The sequence below is a fragment of the Dendrobates tinctorius genome, unplaced genomic scaffold (assembly GCF_039654945.1).
Source record: "Dendrobates tinctorius isolate UK_male_01 unplaced genomic scaffold, ASM3965494v1 ptg000129l, whole genome shotgun sequence".
In the NCBI taxonomy this organism is placed as follows: Eukaryota; Metazoa; Chordata; class Amphibia; order Anura; family Dendrobatidae; genus Dendrobates; species Dendrobates tinctorius.
In genome coordinates, this window is record NW_027361797.1 from 36,431,180 (window position 1) to 36,457,167 (window position 25,988).

Sequence of the window (25,988 nt, forward strand, 5' to 3'; positions counted from 1 at the left end):
ATGGGCATAATAATTTCCAGAACCTAAAACAGAACAGAGAAATAAAAACACAGGTGCAAACAGAGCTTTTTTAAAAATATGGTGCCCAGCACTGGACACAGTATTCCAGGTGAGGCCTGACCATGGATGAGTAGAGGGAGATAATTACTTCACGTGATCTAGACTCGATGCTTTCGTAATACATCCTAGGACTGTATTTGCATTTTTGCTGCTGCATCACACTGTTAACTCATGTGCCGCCTGTGATCTATTAGTATACCCAAGTCTTTTCATACGTGCTGTTGCTTAGTTCTATTCTTCCTATGGCATTCAGTGTGTGAGAGCTTAAGGATATGTTTGCCATATGTACTGGGAATTTTTCTGTCGGATGCAGGCAACAGCAGCCTACAATGAATGAATATACTGTATATAATGGAAGTAGGGTTTCAGCAATAATAAAATTATCTGCAATTGCTTAACACGTTTTATGCTTTTACTTTTGACCACATTTATGTCCGCAGTGCAAAATTAATAATCCCGTATCTTGGTTATGCAAAGCTTTTAAAATACAATTATTTTTTTTCCCTTTGTCCAATTCACTTGTCCAATAAAATAAGAGGGAATATTCATTTTGCAGCCTAAGTTAAAACCAGAGATGAGCACCACACTGTCATTAATGCAAGCACGGACGAGGAAAGGAAGACTGGATCTTGTTCAAAAGAAGCATTAGATTTAAAAGGTTGAACCGAAGCCGGCATAAGTAAAGGGAGCAATACACTTAACTTGTCAGCTGGGCATCACTGACATTTTAATTTGGTGGGGTTTGCTGCTAGGCTATATTCAGGGTCAACTACTTTAAGGAAATACTGCACAGTGATCAATAAGTCATGATGAGCTGCAATGATTATTCTTCACCCAGTATTTTCTTCATTTTTTTTATATTGTATGACTTTAATATTTCAAATTCCAAGGTCAATAAGTGAAGAAGCGGAAAAGGAGAAGAGAACTCAATCTGAAAAATATGATTTTTAACAAAAAGGACAAATCAAGAACTTACAGGGTATTTGCTCGTGATTTTTTAATAAATTTTTTTATTTCATTTCCTATTTTTAAATAACATAATATTTGATTTTTTTTACTTCCGATTATAAAACATGGATCACGTAAAAAGAAGAAAGACTGGAAATATATCCAATTATTCTCTAAATATCTTACATTTTCTAATTGACTTGAGGCAGAAACAGAGCTTGAAAATTCTGGACCACAAATCAAAGCCTGTGCTAAAGACACCAGCCTTGACAAACAGTATATTGTAGCTGTCCAGTTCTTTAGCAGAGGAGCCGTAGGGTGCCTTATAGCAAACTCCGACTCCTACGGCTATATTGATAGCTTGAAGCTATTTCTAAAAATGATTTATGGTCCTTATAAAATGTGATTCTCAGTTATGTTCTACTATTAGGGGGTAAGATTTCTCCATCGCAAAAGGAAAGCACAAAAACTGAAAAATCTTCAGCTCCTTAAGGAGTTAAAGGGTCAATATTGACTTTTAGGATTGCCAGCTCAAATAGGTAGCAACAGAGTTCCTGTCATTTTTCGCTCTAAAAGGGTTATTTACATATTTAAATTGCCAATAGATCATTGCATGATCTATAAGTCTCCCTGTGCTTACATGACGCTTTCGACTTGGAGATTTATGTTAGGACAGCACCGGCGCCTCTGCACGAGTCCCCTTCCTCCTCTTAGCTGGGATGGCAATGTGTTCACTTACTCTCTCAAGCTGCTCTGGTTCCAGCAGCGTCTGCTTCCTCCAAGGACTTGAACACGACCAGCAATGTACTTTGGGAGCGCGTTTCTTGCCACATAAAGGAGCAGAGCGCGTACTTATGAAAATGTTCCCAGACAATAACTGATAGAGACTTCTGCTATTTAAGGCACCCTTCCCTATTTGGAGGTGCCTTAGCAACATTAGCTATCAGTGTACATTCCTGCTACCTAGCTGTAAGGTCCCTGTGCCTGTGTTGCTGGTCCGTCCTGCCTTCACCTCATCCTGCCTGTCCTGTCTGAACTTAATCCTGTTCACCCTGCTGTAACCTTTTCCTGAACCGATCTTGCTTCTACCAAGTCTTGAGTCTAATCCACCTTATCTGCATTTGTACCGCTATTCTCACCTGTCCAGTCTGAATCAGCACCTGTGATCCTGGAACCGAATCTGCAATGTGTTCCTGAACCTATCCAGTCCGTTTCTGATCCAGAACCTGTTCTGTCTACAAGTCATGCAGCCCTATCCTGAATCTGTTCTTTCTATCCAGCCACACATCCTTTAGTTAACCAGTTGGTAGCCAGTCCTGCTTCCCTGCCCCTTTGGGGGTCAGCTGCTACTGCTCTGGGATCTGTCCTGAAGTGGCACCTGGCGTCCACCTGAGCTCAAATCTAACCACACCATCAAGGGCTCTAGTGAAGAACCAGGTGGTCACTTAGTTACGCCCCACCAGGCTGTCCCCGTACAGTGCCACAGTCGTTCCACAACCAAATACGTAACGCATTATCTCTTAGCCCTTTGTTAAAGAGAAACTGTCATGTGAAAAAATGCAATTACCTAGCAAAAAAGGTAAATGCAATTCTGGGATGTATTAACAGGAGTATACAGTCTAGATCACGTAAAGTCATTATCCCGCTTTACTCTTCATTGGTCAGGCCTCATCTGGAATACTGTGTCCAGTTTTAGGCACCACATTTTAAAAAAAGACAACAACAAACTGGAGCAAGTTCAAAGAAGAGCGACCAGAATGGTGACCGGTCTGCAAACCATGTCCTATGAAGAACGATTACAGGATCTGGGAATGTTTAGCTCGCAAAAAAGAAGACTGAGAGGAGACTTAATAGCTGTCTACAAATATCTCAAGGGCTGTCACATTGTAGAAGGATCATCTTTATTCTCGTTTGCACAAGGAAAGATTAGAAGCAATGGGATGAAACTGATTGGGAGGAGACACAGATTAGATATTAGAAAAAACTTTGACAGTTAGGGTGATCAATGAGTGAATCAGGCTGCCACAAGAGGTGGCGAGTTCTCCTTCAATGGAAATCTTGAAACAGAGGCTGATGATTTAGTGGATCCTGCTTTAAGCAGGGGGTTGGACCAGATAACCCAGGAGGTCCCATCCAACTCTACCATTCTATGATTCTATGATTCTAGGGGTTAATCTGCACTGACTGACATCCGGCCCTAATTTTGCGCCTCTGACTGTCAGTGTCAGAGGAGCGGTTACAGCTGCAACTCTCCATACACAGAGCAGGGGCTGAACACGAGTCGGTGACACTCCCTTAACTGAAACTGGAACCTTCCCAGGAGGAATAACACTACTTTCCTCCCGGCAGAGGGGGTCTAAGTGCAGGAGTCAGGCAGGTTCAAAACACTATTAACCTACAGATTAACCCTGTGACTAGGTTAATAGCATTTTTTCACATGACAGGTTCATGTTAAACTAGATCTCCTGCTCTTCATTGATGAGGGACAAAAGCCCTGTAACAAGTGTGTGCAAATAGAGATCCTGGTTTGGCTTCTTAAGGCCCCGTTACACATAACGATGTCCCAGCGATCCCACCAACGATCCGACATGGATGGGATCGCTGGGTCATCGTTAGACTGATCCTCCAGCGATCAGGACCAGCGAGTAAGCTGGTTTCCAATGTAAACAGCGGGTATCTAAGAGCCGCGCGGCTCTTGGATACCCGCTGTTTACCCTACCAGCGTGCGCTGGTATCTAGGGTAGACAGTGGGTATCCAAGAGCCGCGTGGCTCTTAGTTACCTGATATTTATGTTGGAAACCAGCGTCCAGCATCGCTGATCGCTGGTTTCTTGCTGCTACACGCAGCGATGCACGCTGGCCAGCGGGAGACCAAAGATCAAAAAATGGCCCAGGACGATCGTGCACGATCAGCGATACCCGGCAGGGGGGCCGGTCGCTGATCCCTGTCACACACAGCGATATCGCTGGAGAGATCGCTGATGTGTCACAAAATGTGTGTGACGGGGCCCTTATCCAAAGTCATGTGGCAAAGCCCTTTGACTTCTGGGATCTGGGATTGCTACTTCCAATAGATGGCGCTATAGTTCCTGTACTGAAGGGGATATTTGCATCCCTGTAATTTTGTGATGTCTGATATCTGTATATAACATATACAATTTCCACATTCATGGCCATGAAAGTATATTCAGTTTACACTAAATATAAATGCTGTTCTGGAGAGCCGAATATACTGTGTATCATTATGTTGGTCAGTAATTAAAACCATTACTAGACTATAACTAATATGCAACTTAAGGAGCTTCACTAATGAGATGGTTTTAAATGTTATTAGTATTTCCAATCCCTGATTAATGAGTCAGTAGACCAACAGCGAGCCTCTCATCCATAATAACAAAAGGAAAGGCAAATCATTAAAAAAAACACCAATTACATCCAATCAGTGAACATTTCATAATTATGCTCCATAGTGATATTTCAGCCACATTTTCAATATATGAAAAATTTGTATCATCCAATATTACTTATATCAGTAAGGCTATGTTCACATGCTGCATTTTTTCTGTGTTTTTTTCTCCATCCAAAACCACCTCCCTTGGCCAGAAAAATGCTGCGTTCAAAAAGTCTGTTTTTCAGCATGTTCAAAGCATTTTTTGCTGCGCTTTGCTACATCTTTTGAAGCGTTTTTTGGGTGCGGATTATATATGTGCTTTCTCTACAGTACATGTTTAATAAAATTAGTTTTATTTACCATAAATGCTTAAAAAATGCAGTGAAAACACAGCAAAATTGCATTTTTTTGCGGCACTTTTTCACTTTCTCGTTGTTTTCTATAGGTGAAAAATTGCTGCAAAGGAAGAATTCACCTGCTGTAGATTTCAAAAACTCAGCAGTTTTCCAATTTAGGCCGGAGTCACACTAGAGAGAAATACGGACAAGTCCTATGCGCCAAAAAACGGAGAGCACTCGGACCAATGTTAATCTATGGGGCAGCCCCCATCATCCGTTTTTTTCTCGCCCGTATTATATGAGCGAGAGAAATCGCAGCATGCTGCAACTTGCACCATATTACGCCCGAGATTCGCCAATGCAAGTCTATGCGTGTGAGAAAAAAACGGATTACACATGGACCATGCATGTGATTTGCGAGAAAATGATGAGAAAATGTAAGAAAGGCGGGCACCACCACGTAAATGCAATATCTAATATAAAGGGTGCTACCATTGTACCAAAATATATGCGAAGAAAAGACGGCACAATAAGGCGCAACCACCTGATTATTAAAGTGAAGAAAAAGGCTTTATTGTAACACTAGTGCACACACTAATTAAAATAGCAATAATATGTTGACAAACAATATAGTCTGCATAAATACAATAGAAAGTGACAATGATGTTTTAGGCTATGTGCCCACGTAGCGTTTTAAAACGCACAGTGAAAACCAGACTCCTTCCCAGAAATCGCGCTGCTTTTTCTGCGCGATTTCACCGCGATTTCACCGCGATTCTGTTCGCGATTTTGCCGCGATTTTCTCAAGCACTTTGATTGACAGGTTGGTCACACTCGTCAAACATAGTGTTTGACAAGTGTGCCCAGCTTTTTACTATTGAGGCTGCCTATGCGGCCTCAATAGTAAAAGATAAAATGTTAAAAATGATAAAAAAAAATTAAAAATCGGGGTATATTTACCTTCCGGCGTCCCGCGCAGTCTCAGCGACGCTCCCGTTCCCAGTAATGCCTTGCGAGACCTGTGATGACGTTGGTCTCGCGTTACTATAGCGATCTCGCGAGACCGCTAGAGTCACGCGAGACTACGTCATCACAGGACCTTGCCGCAAGGCATTACTGGGAATGCTGTGGCCCGGGATGGGCATAGCCACATGCGGGAAGTAAGCGATTCTCATGCATTCCTATGGGTGCGGAATCGCGGCAATTCTTTGCGATTCCCCACAAAAGAATGAGCATGCTGCGATTTTTTCCGTGATGCGATTCCGCCATAGGAATGCATGGGGGGCGTTCTGTACACGATTTTTAAACGCTTTCGCAGCATTTTCGCTCCAAAAATCGCGGCAAAAACGCTTAAAAATCGCTACATGGGCACACAGCCTCAATCTTAATTCACTGACTATCCAATCAAATATGCAGAAAGTCACTACAATAATAAATATATAATTCTTAAATAGAAAAACATGCATTTGTTAACACATAGTACAATAAATAGCCCATAATTAGAAATATCACCACTGGCAATGCAAAAGCATGAGAGCACCTAATAGTGTGTCAAATACTGTGGCCCTATGCATATTGCATGAATGCAGGAATGGCCAAACTCACCAATGATTAATATTATACTGCACTGCCCGTCCCTGCGCGTATCGCTACGCCTTCTAGCTTCATCAGGGGGAAGATCTTTTTGCATTGCCAGTGGTGATATTTCTAATTATGGGCTATTTATTGTACTATGTGTTGACAAATGCATGTTTTTCTATTTAAAGGGAATCGGTCACCCCTTTTTTGAGATATCATATAATGGTATCATTCAATTGTGTGTCACATAAGGATTCTCTTAGTACTTTTGCTTCCCCCTGACCCCGCACCTTTCATGCATAAATACCTTGTTTATATCGGTTCAGATATATGCAAACTGCCGCTGCCCGGTCCGATGGGCGGGGCTTATTCACCTGCTCCCCCCTCCCTGTCTTGCTCTATGCATTTCTTCTTGTGTAGAGCAAGACAGGGAGGGGGGAGCAGGTGAATAAGCCCCGCCCATCGGACTGGACAGCTGCACTTTACATACATCTGAACCGATATAAACAAGGTATTTATGCATGAAAGGTGCGGGGTCAGGGGGAAGCAAAAGTACTAAGAGAATCCTTATGTGACACACAATTGAATGATATCATTATATGATATCTCAAAAAAGGGGTGACAGATTCCCTTTAAGAATTATATATTTATTATTGTAGTGACTTTCTGCATATTTGATTGGCTAGTCATTGAATTAAGATTGAAACATCATTGTCACCTTCTACTGTATTTATGCAGACTATATTGTTTGTCAACATATTATTGCTATTTATGTCACATAGACTTCACTATGGTTTTATGTTTTTTAGATGGTTTTAACTAGTGTGTGCACTAGTGTTACAATAAAGCCTTTTTCTTCACTTTAATAATCAGGTGGTTGCGCCTTATTGTGCCGTCTTTTCTTCTTTTTCTATACATGATTTGCGAGAAATACGCACCGGTGTCCTTTAACAAAATCCGGCAATTCAGTGGGCGATACAGTAAAATCACACTGACAGGTTAATACAGAATAGATTGAATGCATGTATACACATAGTATAGGTATATAAATATTTATATATATATTTATATACATGTCATTGACACACATACAGTGCAGACCAAAAGTTTGGCCACACCTTCTCATTCAAAGAGTTTTCTTTATTTTCATGACTATGAAAATTGTAGATTCACTCTGAAGGCATCAAAACTATGAATTAACACATGTGGAATTATATAATTAACAAAAAAGTGTGAAACAACTGAAAATATGTCTTATATTCTAGGTCTGGTGGATATAAAGCTGATAGTCCTACTGAATAGACTGTTAGAATTTGTATTATGGCTAGAAAAAGCAGCTAAGCAAAGAAAAACGAGTGGCCATCATTACTTTAAGAAATGAAGGTCAGTCAGTCCAAAAAATTGGGAAAACTTTGAAAGTGTCCCCAAGTGCAGTGGCAAAAACCATCAAGCGTACTGTATATGTCATTGACACATACTGTATATATATATTTCATAGAGTTATAGATAACAGAATAGGTGATAATTCAATTGTCAGCATCTGTAAAATAACTACCGCTGATGTCACTTAGGCTGCGCAGACTCCCCGCCTGACCCATAGTGAACTGACAGCGTGGGAAAATGTTTAGACACTTTTCCACGCTAATGAGTTCATGTCCGGTCAGGCGGGGAGGCTGCGCAGGCAGCTTTTCATTCATTACACAGTGGTTTACAGCCAGGGCGTAGCATTGGCACCACTCCCGGTTGTAAACTATTTAACCCCTTGAGATGGATTGCAGCTTGGGACATAACTGTACGGCGGATAGGTATGGGATATTGTTACTTTATTATTTTGGATTTTTTACAGGAGAACAAGGGCTTCACTTGGATTGGGAGTTTAACCCCTTTACTACATTAGATGTACTATTCCGTCCATGTGACCTGGGACCTAAGTCCCAAAGATGAAATAGTACGTCTAATGCGATCAGCTGCGCTCACGGGGGAGCGCAGCTGATCATGGCCGGGTGTCAGCTGTGATAATCACGGACCGCCCCCGACACGTTAACCCCTGGCACACCGTGATCAAACATGATCGTGGTGTACCGGGGGTTAAAGGAAGCATTTAGCAGGGAAGGGACTCCCTCCGTGCTTCCCTGCGACCCCCACAGCAGCGCAATGTGCAGCGCCGCTCCGGGGGTCGCCTTCCCTGCAGGTCCCCGGATCCAATATTGCGACGGGGACCTTCGGGGGCCTGCAGGGAGCTGTCTTCCTCACTGCCCACAGAGCGCAGGCATGAGGAAGCCTGCAGCAGTGCCTGTGACAGATCGCTGATCTGTCACAGCGATCTGTGATGTGACAGATCAGCGATTTGTCACAGGACAGTGATGTCCCCCATAAGACAATATAATAAAGTAAAAAAAAAGTGTAAAAATATTTTTTGAAAAATCGCTACTAAATAAATTGAAAAAAAATATATTCCCTAATAAATTCATTTTTTGAAAATAAAAAAACAAAAAACAATAAAAGTATACATATTTGGTATTGCCACGTCCGTAATGACCCACCCTATAAAACTGTCCCATTAGTTAACCCCTTTAGCGAACCCCTTAAAAAATAAAAATAAAAAAACAAGCAAAAAATAATGATTTATTATCATACCGCCGAACAAAAAAGGTAATAACGCGTGATCAAAAAGACACATATAAATATCCATGGTGCCGCTGAAAATGTCATCTTGTCTCGCAAAAAATGACCTGCCACACAGCATCATGAGCGAAAAAATAAAAAAGTTATAGCTCGCAGAATAAAGCAATGCAAAAATAATTATTTTTTGTATAGAATTGTTTTCATTGCATAAAACCGTCAAAACATAAAAAATGACATAACTGAGGTATCGCTGTAATTGTACTGACCCAAAGAATAAAACCACTTTATCAATTTTACCGCACGTGGAACGGTGTAAACGCACCCACCAAAAGAAATTCATGAAACGCTGGTTTTTGTTCATTATGCTTCCCAAAAATCAGAATAAAAAGCGATCAAAAGATGTCACGTGCCCGAAAACGGTACCAATAAAAATGTCAACGCGTCCCGCAAAAAATAAGACCTCACATGACTCGGTGAGTAAAAATATGGAAAAATCATAGCTCTCAAAATGTAGTGATGCATAAACTATTTTTACAATAAAAAGCGTCTTTTAGCGTATGACAGCTGCCAAAAATAAAACCCGCCATAAATAGTAAATCAAACCCCCCGTTATCACCCCCTTAGTTAGGGGAAAATAATAAAATTTAAAAAATTATTTATTTACATTTTACCATTAGGGCTAGGGTTAGGGCTAGTGTCAGAGCTAGGGTTAGGGTTAGGGCTAGGGTTAGGGCTAGGGTTAGGGTTAGTTCTAGGGCTAGGGTTAGGGTTGGAGTTAGAATTGGGGGGTTTCCACTGTTTTGGCACATCAGGGGCTTTCCAAACGCGACATGGCGTCCGATCTCAATTCCAGCCAAAAAAGTTAAATGACGCTGCTTCCCTTCCGAGCTCTGCCATCCGCCCAAATAGTGGTTTACCCCCACATAAGGGTTATCAGCGTACTCAGGACAAATTACACAATAACTTTTGGAGTCCTGTTCCTCTTGGGAAAATACAAAATTGGGAGTAAAAAGATCATTTTTGTGGAAAAAATATGATTTTTTTAATTGTACAGCTGTACGATATAAACTGCTGTGAAGCCCTTGGGGGTTCAAAGTGCTCACCACACATCTAGATAAGTTCCTTGGGGGGTCTAGTTTCCAAAATGGGGTCACTTGTGGGGGGTTTCCACTGTTTAGGCACATCAGGGACTCTCCAAACGTGACATGGCGTCCGATCAGAATTCCAGTCAATTTTTGCAGTGAAAAAGTCAAATGGCGCTCCTTCCCTTCTGAGCTCTGCCATGCGCCCAAACAGTGGTTCCCCCCACATATCAGGTATCAGCGTACTCAGGACAAATTGCACAATAACTTTTCCAGTCCAATTACTCCTGTTACCCTTGGTAAAATAGAAAAATTGAACCTGAAGTAATTTTTTTTGTGAAAAAAAGTTAAATGTTCATTTTTTTTTTTTTAAACATTCAAAAAATTCCTGTGAAGAATCTGAAGGGTTAATAAACTTCTTGAATGTGGTTTTGAGCACCTTGAGGGGTGCAGTTTTTAGAATGGTGTCACTTTTGGGTATTTTCTATCATATAGACCCCTCAAAGTGACTTCAAATGTGATGTGGTCCGTAAAAATAAAATGGTGTTGTAAAAATGAGAAATCGCTGGTCAACTTTTAACCCTTATAACTTGCTAACAAAAAAAATTTTGGTTCCCAAATTGTGCTGATATAAAGTAAACATGTGGGAAATGTTATTTAGTAAGTTTTTTGTGTGCCATATCTCTGTGATTTAAGAGCATAAAAATTCAAAGTTGGAAAATTGCAAAATTTTCGCAAAATTTCCATTTTTTTCACAAATAAACGCAAGTTATATGAATGAAATTTTACCACTAACATGAAGTACAATATGTCATGAGAAAACAATGTCAGAATCACCGGGATCCATGGAAGCGTTTCAGAGTTATGACCTCATAAAGGGACAGTGGTCAGAATTGTAAAAATTGGCCCGGGAATTAACATGCAAACCACCCTTCGGAGCAAAGGGGTTAATAAAGATGGCAAAAATGTGTGTTTAATTATTTCACTAAAAAATTCTTTATTCTTAATGTGTGTGTTTTTTAACACTTTCATACTATTGGAATAATAATGGAGAGGTGTCTTATTGACACCTCTCCATTATTAACCAGGCTTAATGTCACCTTACAATAGCAAGGTGACATTAATCCCTTATTACTCCATATGCCACCTGCTAAAGGGCATGACTTAGGAAAGTCTGACTGACGGCTTCACTGTAATGACCCCTCCCAAAACCCACACTTACCCCTTCTTAACTTAAATAAGACACGACTGCGTGACATTGGATGTAAAAGGCCACAGCAGCCCTGTTTATTAACACCAAACAAGCAATAACATTTTATCCATAAACGTAGAAATATTCCATAAACATAACCACCAGCAAAAGGAGGGGGGGTAAATGAAGAGTCCATTGTACATGATTGCAACACCAGCTCCACCACGTGCCCTCAGCCGCACCACACCGGCTCGAGGACACCCAGCCGAGTGTTGCAAAAAACCCATTGTACATGATTGCAACACCAGCTCCACCACGTGCCCTCAGCCGCACCACACCGGCTCGAGGACACCCAGCCGAGTGTTGCCCAACCAATGTCCTGCTGGGACCCAGCCCAGCAGGGACCCACGTTAACATGCCCCGCTGTGACCGAGCACAGCAGGGTCCCACGTTAACATGTCCCGCTGTGACCCAGCACAGCTGGGACCCACCTTAACCAAGTATACCATTGCACCACCAGGGGTAACCCGCTCCTGCACTGGGTTCACCCCCCGCTCTTTGTGCAATCCACCGACTTCAAATACCCCCCTCCTTTTCCGCCGACTGCTGCGACAACATCAAATCTCTTCTTCTCTTCACCATGTCGATCTCCAGAAGATCCTAAAATTAGGGCGGGAGGGCGGGACGATTCCGGATGTCTGCAAGGTAAGGAATGACCATCCCCCCACAGTTCTGCCCTATATATCCATCCCACTACTGACCACTCCCTGCCAACTCACATTGCACAATAAGCCCCATAGCTCCAACCCACACCTTCCCCACAAGCACAAAGCACTACTGACCACTCCCTGCCAACTCACATTGCACCATAAGCCCCATAGCTCCAACCCACACCTTCCCCACAAACACAAAAGCACTACACCTTACCCTTCACTAACCCTCAGGCCTAGCAGCCCTCCTTAGTCATGTGCGCCCTCCCTGTAGCCCCTTTGGGGCAGGCATCCGGGCTTGCCTTGACTTAGGAAAGTCTGACTGACGGCTTCACTGTAATGACCCCTCCCAAAACCCACACTTACCCCTTCTTAACTTAAATAAGACACGACTGCGTGACTTTGGATGTAAAAGGCCACAGCAGCCCCGTTTATTAACACCAAACAAGCAATAACATTTTATCCATAAACGTAGAAATATTCCATAAACATAACCACCAGCAAAAGGAGGGGGGGGTAAATGAAGAGTCCATTGTACATGATTGCAACACCAGCTCCACCACGTGCCCTCAGCCGCACCACACCGGCTCGAGGACACCCAGCCGAGTGTTGCAAAAAACCCATTGTACATGATTGCAACACCAGCTCCACCACGTGCCCTCAGCCGCACCACACCGGCTCGAGGACACCCAGCCGAGTGTTGCCCAACCAATGTCCTGCTGGGACCCAGCCCAGCAGGGACCCACGTTAACATGCCCCGCTGTGACTGAGCACAGCAGGGTGCCACGTTAACATGTCCCGCTGTGACCCAGCACAGCTGGGACCCACCTTAACCAAGTATACCATTGCACCACCAGGGGTAACCCGCTCCTGCACTGGGTTCACCCAACCGCTCTTTGTGCAATCCACCGACTTCAAATACCCCCCTCCTTTTCTGCCACCGCGAGCACGTATGACACCTTGTACGTGCGAGTACCACCACCAAAAAAAACCCAACCCGAGCCGACTCTGCGGCTCGAGTAACCAATGTTTCTGTACCAAGACCAATCGATCAAAACTGATCCCCATTAGACCTCACAATGCCAACCTACACCAAAATACCAGTACACCAAGGTCAGCCACACCCAAGACCTGCAACTAGCCAACCGCATCGTCCAATCCTATGCACCGCCTGCGCGACCAGTCCCCAACCTAAGCCGCCGCCTCTGCCTCGTTGAGACCGCAACATTGCAGGCGCCTCCGAAAATTATACTTCACCTAATAATTAATCAAAGCCAACCATTATTGCCGTGAACAAAAGAACCTACATTGGTTCCCCAAACCTCCGATAGATTCTTGAAAATGTGCCCAGTAAAACCCACTATGTAGTCATTCCAAACAGGAGCCCCTATGGACACCAACATGAGCACGGCTCCCAGGCAGAAAATTGCACTCCACCTGATAATAATCAAAGCCAACCATTATAGACGTAACAACAGAACCTACACTGGTTCCCCAACCTCCGACAGATTCTTGAAAAACGTGCCCCACTATATAGTCATGAACAACAACACGAGCATGGCTCCCAGGCAGGAGCATTCAGGCCCGATGCCTCAGATCAAACTCCTTGACGCCCCAGCGACCAAGTCTCCACCACACACGTGCAGTACCAAAACGCTGTTGGTCCTGTCAACCCTGCGTGATAGCATCTATCTTAAAATATCCACCCAACTAGAAAACATAAACCAATCCACCCCGTAATCACCACGACCCGGAACGAATTAATTGTGTGCATCACCCATGCACTTCGAACCCAGAATCACAACACTATTGTTGCCACCCTCTTACCAAAAGTGAGATGTACTCCGCACCCATTCCCCGCTGAACTGCGGATTCGACACTACTCACAAAAGAAAGAAAAGCGACTCCACACCACCTGAAGTCCAGGAAAACTCAGACACACATCACGTCTCCCGAAAAACCCCAGACACCATAAACCCGGGCCGTCCGTCAAAACATTGCACTCACCGGTGCCCGATGCTTGTCCGCCACTCAGCCTTAAAGCACCGCAAAAAGCACCCCCAAACGGAGCACAGCCCCAGACGATTACCAGGTCCTTAGAATCATTAAAAGTCAATGCACATCGCACTAGCTTCCCATGCCACAGCGTACCACCAGCCCGACATTAATGAAAGTAATGTTATAGCTGCAACCTGCTCACCCACTACCTAAATTACACCTCCCCGCAGCAGCGCTGCACCACAACCGTGTCCCCATAATACCAGCCGGTCCTGACAAGTGCGCATAACGGAATAAATGACATAGCCATGTATTGCCGGACGGGCTACACCCACGCGGGAGACCATTCACACGGCCATCGAAACAACATGTCCTGCCTCATGCTCTATACAGAATTCCTGACAAATGGAACAACACCCGCTGGATAAACAAACCGTTCACCAACCAGGACCCCCGAGACCAGTAAAGCACACACTGGGTTACCCAACTCAAATGTTGCATCATCCTTGCGCAACACTTCACCATGGCCCCCCCGTCCGGGGGCACCCAAAAAGAAAAGACTCTAAGGAGAGCTGTATACCCAGAAGGCAAAGCAGGACCAGCTGCACCCACAATAAACCTCCTAGCCCATTGTAACGAAAAACTATCCACTCTGTATAATAAACTCCTACGTAACTGCAATCAACGGCTGTAACAAATACCACCCGATACAGTCTGCCAAAAGATCAATCGGCAACCCTAAAGAACCGCAGTGAGAACCCACCAGTCCTTACGTACAAAAGTTGTTAAAACTGCCCCAGGGCAGCCACGACCAGCAAATTACCGTAAGAACGCCATATGACTGCAGATCATGCAAAAACCCCCAGTGGATCATAGCCCCACGTATTCAATAACCAAAATCAACCCCCCAAAAACAGCAGCGCGATATACACGGGAACCTAATGACGACCCCCGACCTGACATGATGTACTCGTTAACCTAACCTGACTTAGACATAGGGCCCCAGGTGAATCAAACACTTTGACTTATCCAAACACATGATAACCGCAACAACGCCCTGAGCATGAAGAAAAACAAAGTAGTCAAGGGTTGGACCATGAACAGAAATAAGCACACCACCTTCCCTAATACCAGATAGTAGTCCCAGGTTGGACCATGAACAGAAAATAAGCACTGCACCATCCCTAATACCAGATAATCCCCGACTACCACACAGAAACCAAACCACGGACCTCAACAACCGGACATTGACCAACCATAACCCCACGCCATATCTACGTACCCCCAGAAATTAACCAGGAAAACAAATCCGGTAAAAGGTCAACTCCAAGCCCCCCGGGGGAAATGTCATCCATTGCTGCCAGAAAGGCAGGTTCCCGAAAAAATCTGCAGTCCCAAGCATCTCGACCTCACCAGAACGTCTGCCGCAACAAACCAAAATGCCCCTAGTGAACATGAAAACCCTTAGTACACTCAAAGCCCCTATTGGAGAACCGAACCCGGCATATAAATAAAACACACCCTAATGAAAACTCGACCACCTACCCCCTCACCTCTGACCAGCAATAGAACACACCCCACTGTAACGTGAAAGATTAAGCCACCCGATGCACTACCCAAACAGATCACCACGTCAGTGAACTTCCATCCAACCCTTATCAAATACTAGGAGCGGCGATAAAACTGCTCACCACATCAGTGAACTACCATCAAGCCCTTATCAAATACTAGGCGCGGCGATAAAACTGCTCACCACATCAGTAAACTACCATCAAACCCTTATCAAATACTAGGCGCGGCGATAAAAACTGCTCACCACATCAATGAACTAACATCAACCCTTATCAAATACTAGGCGCGGCGATAAAACAGCTCACCACATCAGTGAACTACCTTGCCTATGGGAAGAGAGAGGCTAAGTGCCAGAATAGGTGCATCTTACAGATGGGCCTTTTCTGGGGTGACAGGGGGCAGATTTTTTTAGCTGGGGGGCAATAACCATGGTCCCTCTCTAGGCTATTTATATCTGCCCTCAGTCACTGGCTTTCCCTCCCTGGTGGAGAAAATTGCACGGGAGCACACGCCAGATTTTTCCGTGAATTAATCCTTTAAATTAACACCTACAGCTCAAAATTTTACACACATACACTACTAACATTATTAGTGAGGGACATATATATGGAGACTTGATTACACACAGGTGGATTATATTTATCATCATTAGTCATTTAGGACAACATTGGATCATTCAGAGATCCACAATGAACTTCTGGAGTGAGTTTGCTGCACTGAAAGTAAAGGGGCCGAATAATATTGCACGCCCCACTTTTCAGTTTTTGAATTTCCACAAAAATTTTAAATAACCTATAAATTTCGTTCAACTTCACAATTGTGTCCCACTTGTTGTTGATTCTTCACCAAAAATTAACATTTGGTATCTTTATGCTTGAAGCATGATATGTGGGAAAAGGTTGAAAAGTTCCAGGGGGCTGAATACTTTCGCAAGGCACTGTACATATACTGTATATATGTTTTCATGAATATTTGAGGCCATGGATCCATTATATGTGTATTTTTAAAGCCGGCGAGAAAATCTCGTCGTACGGATGTCATACAGATGTCACACGGATGCTTAGATGCGAGAAAATCGCATCCTCGCATTGCACACATCACATACGGATCATTGTTCAGGGAACATTTCTGTGATTCTCGTCCGTGTAAAACGTATTTTTTAAACAAGTGTGTGAATCAGATTTCTGGTATCTCATAGATTTTGTAAATACTGTAAAAAGCAACTTCTAGTTTGCATAAAAAAGCAATTAAAAAACATGGCAAAAACGTAACGTGTGAACAAAGCCATAGAAGAAAATCTATTGTGCAACAATTCCAGTAAAGTGAATGTGATTTTATGAAATTTCCTGCCCATTGTGTTTTTAAAGACGCCATTGAACTGCACAATTTTAGTGTTTTTCCCCTTTTATGAGGAGCCTAAATAATGCAGCTACAATACTAAAAACTAATACATGTTTTTTCAGTAGAAATTAATCACATTGCTTTGTTTATTTCCACTATAAGGCTATGTGCCCACGTTGCAGAAATGCTGCGGAAATGTCCGCAGTATTTCCGCAACTCCCTGCCGCGGGTAAAGTGCATGTGGAATTCGCATGCTTTTTCCTGCAAAACACTAGCATTTTGCAAGCATTTTTAGTTTGCAGAATGCTTGCGCTTTTACAAACGATTTAAAGGATGGAATCTCCAGCGCTGGACTTCAGTTAAAAATACATCATTTATTGTAAATTCTTAAAATCGAACAGAAAAAAGTGTGGATAAGGACATACAGGCAGATGGGGTCTCTGGTGGTCTCCAACCAACGCGTTTCGACCTAGAGGGTCTTACTCATGGTATCCATGAGTAAGACCCTCTAGGTCGAAACGCGTTGGTTGGAGACCACCAGAGACCCCATCTGCCTGTATGTCCTTATCCACACTTTTTTCTGTTCGATTTTAAGAATTTACAATAAATGATGTATTTTTAACTGAAGTCCAGCGCTGGAGATTCCATCCTTTATTTTGCTTCAGTCAACACCCCTGATCAAGGTGACTCCGTGCGCAGGAGGATTATGGATCGCAACCGAGACTGGTGAGCTGACCTCCCTTCATTTCCCTATCCTTCTATAATTTTACAAGCGATTTGTAGCATCCCTTGAAAAAGTGATTGACAGGTTGGTCACACTTGTCAAGCATAGTGCTTGACAAGTGTGTCCAACTTTTTACTATTGATGCTGCCTATGCGGCATCACTAGTAAACGATATAATGTTAAAAATAATTTAAAAAAAATAAAAAATATTGTTATTCTCATCTTCTGTTGGCCCCCGATCTCCTCCGCGGTGCTCCCAGTACGTTCCGTTCCCAGGGATGCCTTGCGACAATGACCTCTGATGACGTAGCGGTCTCGTGAGAGAGGTCATTCGCGCAATGCATCCCTGGGAACCCAAGATGCTGGTAGCGTGGCTGAGAGGCGGGAGGACTCCGGGGGCAGTCAGAGGGTAAGTATATCTCTTTTTTATTTTAATTCTATTTTTTACAGGAATATGGAACCCAGGGCCTGGAGGACAGTCTCCTCTCCTCCAGACCCTGGGTACCATCTGCACATGAGACGCTCACTTTACGCATGGTGGACATAGCCACATGCGTAAAGTGAGCATTTCAGTGCAATCCTATGGCAGCGGAATCGCCCCGATTCCACAGAAATAATGAACATGCTGCGGATTTTACCGCTATGCGATTCCGCAGCGCTAAAATCCGCAGCATTAGCGCAGCAACTGCGGAATCCCATAGGATTGCATGAGGATGCGCTTTTTAAGCGTTTTTTAGCGTTTCCGCGGCCGCAAAAATGTGGCGGAAACGCTAAACAAGCACAACGTGGGCACACAGCCTAAAAGTTTATTATTTAGCATTTTTATGCATGCTAAAGGAAAAGAGTGACTTACTGCATGAGTACTATGCATTATCATCATTATAGTTCAGTCACCTAAATTTACTGCATTGTTTTTAATGTATCCCACCAATTTATGAGAAATTTTCCCAGATTAAACATTTTAGAAAGGAATTATTAGTTGACCAATTTCAGATGACCAGTTTTGGGGGTTTTTTTAAACCAATTTTTTTTTTCCAGTAGCAGAGGCTTTTTATGTAGTAGTAGTTTTTTAAGGTCTTTATCATTTGGGTGTTGGTAACTGGAATATCTGGGGGCACATCTTTAGGCTATTCTGCATTATTACCCTGTGAGCAACCCCTATTTGGTAACGATCATAAAAATTAGCCCTGAATTAAAACGACCATATCTATGGAACTGTATGGCGGATTTAATTAAAAAATATATGTATGCAATTGGATCAGCAGGAAAAAATAGCAAAAACTGGCTGCTTTTATTCTATTGATAGATCCTCTTCAGAAGAAAATCTGCAATAGATCCTTCCTACCATATTTCATAGTGGAGTCCACAGTAGTAGAGATATACAGTATTAGGCGATATAAGAGAAATCCACCTTATATTAGATGTAAGTATAACTGCCTAAAATTAAAGTTATTATTGTGATATATTTTAATAGTAGGTCCACATGCTAGTGATCAACTAGGATAAGATTAAAATGTGAAATGAGCTAAGCTCACCATCACTCTGGAGCTTTTTCACGGTTCCTGTATTGTCTGGCACCAGTGGACAAATGTATTCATCTGATCAGGAACTTTTCAGAGTTAGGAAAGAATAAAAAATAAATAAGCAACGAGAAAAACTGCTCTTAAAATATAGCACCAGGAAGAGAAAGAAAAGTCAACTCTTTCCTCTATACCAAAATTCCCCATCAAATAGTCTCTGGGTCCTATGTATGTGACTTTGACTGTTGACAGATGCAGATATTATTGCAGTCTAGTGTTAGTGTCGGCATGATGTTAATAGTACTTAAAGTGGCGCCAAATCAAATCAGAAGTTGCTAATAGGCTTTTCCAACTTATTTGTTTTAAAAACAACTAATCATTGTTGATGAGAGAACATGCTGGGATAAGGTGTTATCTGACCATTCTCGGGTGCTAATCGAGGGTCTTCAGCTTGCTCGAATAATATGTTTGAGTCCTCGTAACTCCATGTCTCGGGGCTGTTCAACAGCTGCAACACATGCAGGGATTCCCAGTTTGTTAGGCAATCCCTGCATGTGTTCCGGCTGTCGAACAGCCCCGAGACATGGGGCCGTGGGGACTCGAACATAGTATTCGAGCACGCCGAAGTCACTCGGTTAGCACCCGAGCATGCTCGGATAACATCTTGTCGAAGCACGTTCGTTCATCCCTAGTAATCATATAAAATAACAAAAAGAGTAATAATTTACTACTTCCATGTCACTTCAATGCCGATGCTCCCCCTGGCTCCCCACTGGTCTCTGTTTTTTTGACCCCAGGAAAGTTGACCTTAAAAGCAACTCATTGACCTTGCATGCTGTCATTTAGTCTGTAATCTACAAGTACACCCAGATCCTTCTCTGCAAGAGACTCTCCTAGATTTACTCCTCCTAGAACATAAGATACCTGCACATTATTAGTACCAAGATGCATAACTTACATAATTGTATGTTTAATATATAAAAAAAATAATAAATATTTCTATAATACTAACTGTGAAATAAAACTATTGTATTTGAAAGTGGCTCATGACCTACATAAGATTGGAGACCTCTGTACTACAGGTTTCAGTAGAAATCAATATAGCTGACAGCCAGGAATAAAACTGCATGGAAACATTGAGGATAGAACAAGCAAATATGTTATTTCTTGTACATCCTGAGGCACATAGCATGATCAGGTTTTTCCCTCATTCCCTACAAAAAAAAAATGTTTACATTTCCAGTAAAACAATTGATTAACCAGTAATACAATGTGTAAAATCAGGATTCAGACTTCATTAACCAAATCACATCGATATGACTAGGATGGAATCCTATAGACTCATATACTGGAAGCTGAATATCAATGAAGAGGAAAAGCCAGCACTCCATACTTCTTGAGAAACTCTGAGTCAATTGTAAATTTTTGATCCATGTACTAAGACCCCTAAACCACAAATCCTCAAACATCTGACACGTTTCGCAAGAACACTTCCTTCTTCAAACCTATGAATAAGGAAATGTTTTCCGAAACGCGTCAGTGTTTGAGGATTTGTGTTTCAATGGTCTTATTAACACATGGAATAAAATTTACAATAGACATGGAGTCTCTCAAGAAGGATGGAGTGCCGGCTTTTCCTATTCATTGATATCAATATGCTTTTTGCTCGAGCTGCTGAGCACCCTGGCTGAATTGATTTCAGGTGTGCTGAGCCGTTTCGGCTTTTTTGTGTTGGACGCTGAATGTGTACCAATTTTGTATAAAAACTGAAACCAATCTTCCATTCTATCTCCACAGCAAATATCCTGACGGTGATCATCTTATCTCAACTTGTGGCCAGAAGACAAAAGTCCTCTTACAATTATCTCTTGGCCTTGGCTGCAGCGGACATCATGGTACTTTTCTTCATTGTGTTTGTGGACTTTCTTTTAGAGGACTTCATCCTTAACAAACAGATGCCTCAAGTGCTGAATAAGTTGATTGAAGTCTTGGAGTTTTCTTCCATCCATACATCCATTTGGATTACAGTCCCATTGACCATTGATAGATATATAGCTGTCTGCCACCCTCTGAAATATCATACTGTTTCCTTCCCAGCTCGTACAAGGAAAGTCATTGTAAGTGTGTACATCACTTGCTTTTTGACTAGCATCCCCTACTATTGGTGGCCCAACATATGGACCGAGGATTACACAAGCACATCTCTACATCACATCCTTATCTGGATACATTGTTTCACAGTCTACTTGGTTCCATGTTCCATTTTCTTTGTCCTGAACTCCATCATTGTCTACAAGCTCCGTAGGAAAAGCAACTTTCGACTTCGAGGATACTCCACAGGAAAAACCACAGCTATTTTGTTTACAATAACATCCATCTTTGCTATCCTTTGGGCACCACGAATAATTATGATACTTTACCATCTCTATGTATCTCCTATAGACAATAGTTGGCTTGTACACATAGTAACGGACATCGCCAACATGTTAGCCCTTCTAAACACTGCAATTAATTTCTTTCTCTATTGCTTTATAAGTAAAAGATTTCGCACAATGGCCGCCGGGACACTCAAGGCATTTTTCAAGTGCCAGAAACAGCCGGTTCAGTTTTATACGAATTATAACTTTTCTATAACTAGTAGTCCTTGGATTTCACCTGCCAATTCTCACTGTATTAAAATGTTCGTCTATCAGTATGACAAGAACGGTAAACCGGTGAAAGTCTCGCCTTGACGCGCTGATGTAATTGTTGGTTTGAGGATATAGCTGATTGAAAAAGCTTGTTACAATTGTTTTTTTTTGCACTCAAGTGCGTAGGCGCTTTCCAAAGGCCATATCATTTGACGTCACCATGGCAGAAAACGCGTGAGTGACGGTTGAAGCGATTTTGAGATCCGGTACGAGGCTAAGGGCACTAAGTGGAATGTATGTTTGAAGTCCAGCATTACTCCAGTAGATTAAGTGACAGGAGTTTGATGGCTTCACTTTACTTGCAGAATTATTTAGATTTATTCCATTTACATGAAGCAGTGCAATACAACGTTCTCGAGACTTCTCGAAAGGACACTCGATGGTGCTTAGTTTAACCAATAAATCCATAGAGTTAACAGCTACTTTCCTTTATTCTATCTAACCAGGTGAATATTTGGAATTAGAAATATTAGTTAGCTATGTGATCTTGCAAGCCAAGATGTTAAACTGATATAGCAACTAGAACATATGCTGTAAACCCACTGGAATGTTTCTATAGAATAATTAATGCTTTAGTATATTGCATTTGGCAGCTTTTTGTTGATATGTCGGATGTGACAGTGTGTTTTGTGTATGCTTTGACCTGCTACTTATGCTGTACAATACCCAATGTAAGTTATGTGTGCATACGACCTGCAGAAAATATTCAGCAGTGCAATCATCTGTACATTTTATCGACTTGAATTATTCATGAAGGTATTATTTAAAACAAGGGGGAAAAAAGGACATTTTCTTCAGTGCAATCCATTAATGTTGCCGCACTTTTCATTACTTCCTCTGGTGCATACACAGTACAATTTTGACTGGTTGTTAAACATGCCTTAGTAAGGTCAAAATCAATCTCTTTCTCTCTAATAGTGATTGCAAAAAGCACAAGCACAACGAGCAAAAATGAGCTTTTTTCCCACTGAGAACAATCTGCAATATCTATTCTAGGTGTATTTCCAGGATTATATTTTTTTTTTACTATTCTTATTATTATAAGCTGAAGCATAAGGACTAGCTATGATCTTAGTCCTGAAAGTCAAGCAGCCACAAAATTAATTTGTACAGTTTTCTTTGGAAGTCATATTTAATATGTGCATATTGCATTTGTTTTTTTTAAAAAAAATACTTTTGACATTTCTTTGTTTTTGGTTCTCACCCACGGACAATACATCGATGATTGCTTTTCTATATATAGATCTATTTGTTTGTTATGAAGTAAACATAAAAGAAGAGTAGACATAACAAAGGTTGGGAAATACTGATATAGGCCTTACTTTATAGCTACATTATAGGCCTTACTTGTGCTGTAGGCCTTACAGTACCTTGTGTGCAATCTATAGGCTTTACCATGTAGGCCTTACATGACTGTATCGGCATACTCTGCCTTATGCTTTATTTTTTTCACTTATATTATTGATTTGAGCTCTTTTCACCTTTTGCTCTTTACCAACCACATATTTTTTTTTACTTACAACCAAATGTTTTTTGGGCAACACAGTTAGCTACTTTAATATTTATGGGAGCCTTATTTTAACCCTATTGCAACTTTAATGTACTTCTGTATATTCTTAATTTTTTTTACAATTTTAACTATTTGTGGGCACACCTTGAAGGGAAAATTAGCGCTGTAAGTTTCAACGGTTATTATAACTTGCATTATAGCTTTAGTACATTATATGTGCTGCAAACCAAAATAGTGAAATGCACTTTGAAATATGTAGTTGAGAAGCCACTGGTAATGTATTTGTTGTGGATGTCAGATAATTGAACAATTCTTAAAGTGACTGTTCAGTTGTGAGTTTAAACAAGATGTGTAAGGCAGTATCCATAGGAAAAAGCTGCTATTGGTTTTTTTTCCTGAAAACTTGCACCTTCTTTGCGTTTCAGCTCATCCATTAGGGCAGAGTTGCGATCTGTGACTACAGTTTTAGCTACAGTGCCTACAGAGAGCCTGAAATAGTCTGAGACACACCCCTGTGTTATGATTGGTTCAGAATGCTGATCTCCGCCTCCTGACTGAACCTCTGGCTTTTCTGATTGGCTGATGTATATAAACACAAGCTCAGTAGTGCCCTGAAGGCAAAATGATAATAAGGGGACTATAAAGCTGCCAGTGAAGGTAAATGTCACATATCATTTTACTAATTTTATGTCCATATCATCTACTAGGGGCAAACAAGTTCTTGCTGATATGTCCGGACATAAAATGTAGAGAGAAGCGTGGAAGGGGATTCAGCAACTGCAAAAATTAAGTCACATTTTTTAGATCATTAAAACCAAGGGAAAAATAAAATCATAATGAATGAGAATAAAGTGAGAGACACCGGCTCTATGTGTTTCGAGTGACCAGCTGTTCGAAACGCGTAGAGCCGGTGTCTCACTCTTTTTTCTCCTTCATTATGATTTTATTTTTTCCTTGGTTTTAATGTTCTAAAAAAATGTGATGTTTTATCTCGCCTAATTTTTGCAGTTGCTGGATCCCCTTCCATGCTTTTATCTATGCTTCTTATCACCCAGGAACCGGACTGGGGGTCTCTGTGCACCACACCCATTAATGAAAACTTTTTATACCGGTGAGATGATGAGGTCTCCATTCACCACACCCATTATGGAAAACCTCCTATACCGGTGAGCTGATGTTTTTGCTTTTTTTTCGTTACCGACATAAAATGCTTGCTTCCAATGAGCATCGGTACTATGAAAGTGCACATAAAAATGGTGAATAGCATTGAAATACTGGCATTAATACATTTTGCAAAAAAATATACCCTCCCATGTAAGTAACATATCATCTAACTATAACATTAGCATCTCACCTTCAGCAGCAAACAAGTGTATGTAACAGTTCCCCCGCCCCATGAGCGCAAGCAAATAGTCGCACCCATGTCCTTTACTGATGGAATGTAAGCTATTCGACAGCGTTATAGGGGCCATATTTAGGTATGAGAATGTGAATGTTATCTAGATGTAAATACTTATTACATTCAGTGCAATATACCTCTGCACTGCCGACAAGTTTTGTAAACCGTATAACCTAGTAATTATAAAATGATGTATCTATACTTTAATTTGATTCTGTATGAAATAGGAACATTAAAAAAAAAAAAAAGTTACTATATGATGTGCAATTTTACCGAGATGGAATGCAATCTTATAAAAACCTTGACTAGTCTCTTTCTTTCTTCTTACAGATTTCATAGATACATTTTTTTGTATTGAATATATTTAAGTGTTTTAAACTGTTTTTGTTTTATTTTGAGGATTTTAGCTTGAAAACTTTCCCCTTAGAGACTCTTTTATTAATTTCAGGGAATTTAGGGCTTAAGTATGTTGCCTGTTTTCACTTGTGTGATCTTAGTAGTATGTATGGAATTACAATAAAGATCTACTTTTCTAATAGACATTGAGTAATGGTTGCTTTATTTCCTTATAATTAACAGGAGATCCTGCCTAAGATATTATAAAGAGGTCTATCTGTAAATCATTTGGAGACTCTCCCCTGCTCCAGAGGGCATCGCTTGACTACGAATTATGAGGACATTGATTTCAATGAGAACTGGTTGAGTTGGAAATGTTCTGTAACTGTGGGATACGACTACACACAGGATTTGTTTGTAGTCTGTAACTATGGAAATGCAAGAGTCATCAAAGGAGCTGCATACACAAAAGTGGAAAAATTTTAATCAAGACTATTTTCAAAGATTCACTATAGAATAGTTCTATTTTAGAAGCATTGGGGCGAAAAAAAACACTGTTTTTACAAATGTGTAAATTACACATAAGTTTGCGGACCATATTCCATGATCTATCAATGCCAGGCAGACCCCAGGCAGACCCCATATAGAACAGGTGTACAACACAGAAGAGTTTTTCTAAAGAATAAATCATAAAAAATGCTGAATCCTGCTTTGAATCCTGCACTGAATCCTGCACTGCACTGAATCCTGCTTTGAGCAGGGGGTTGGACCAGATGGCCCAGGAGGTCCCTTCCAACTCTACGATTCTATGATTCTATGCAGGAAACTATTAATGGGGTTGGACAACTTTCGGGAACAATTTTTTTTAACTTCAATGCAAGTATTTTGGATTAAAAAATATTTTTTGAAATTAAGTTTTGTACCATTTGACTAATACAAGCTTATTGTTTCTTGGCACGTTCAACTTTAAGGCT

General features: G+C 41.5%; 1 protein-coding gene across 1 annotated transcript in view; it reads left to right on the forward strand.

Moving 5' to 3' along the window:
- Window positions 1-24,095, forward strand: part of GPR139 (G protein-coupled receptor 139) — a 134,778-nt gene extending 110,683 nt beyond the window's left edge. The window contains exon 2 of the mRNA XM_073543203.1: window positions 20,877-24,095. Within this exon, the coding sequence (XP_073399304.1) occupies window positions 20,877-21,811 (935 nt within the window). The 3' untranslated portion in view covers window positions 21,812-24,095. The remainder of the gene's footprint in view (window positions 1-20,876) is intronic.
- Window positions 24,096-25,988: the final 1,893 nt, after the last annotated feature.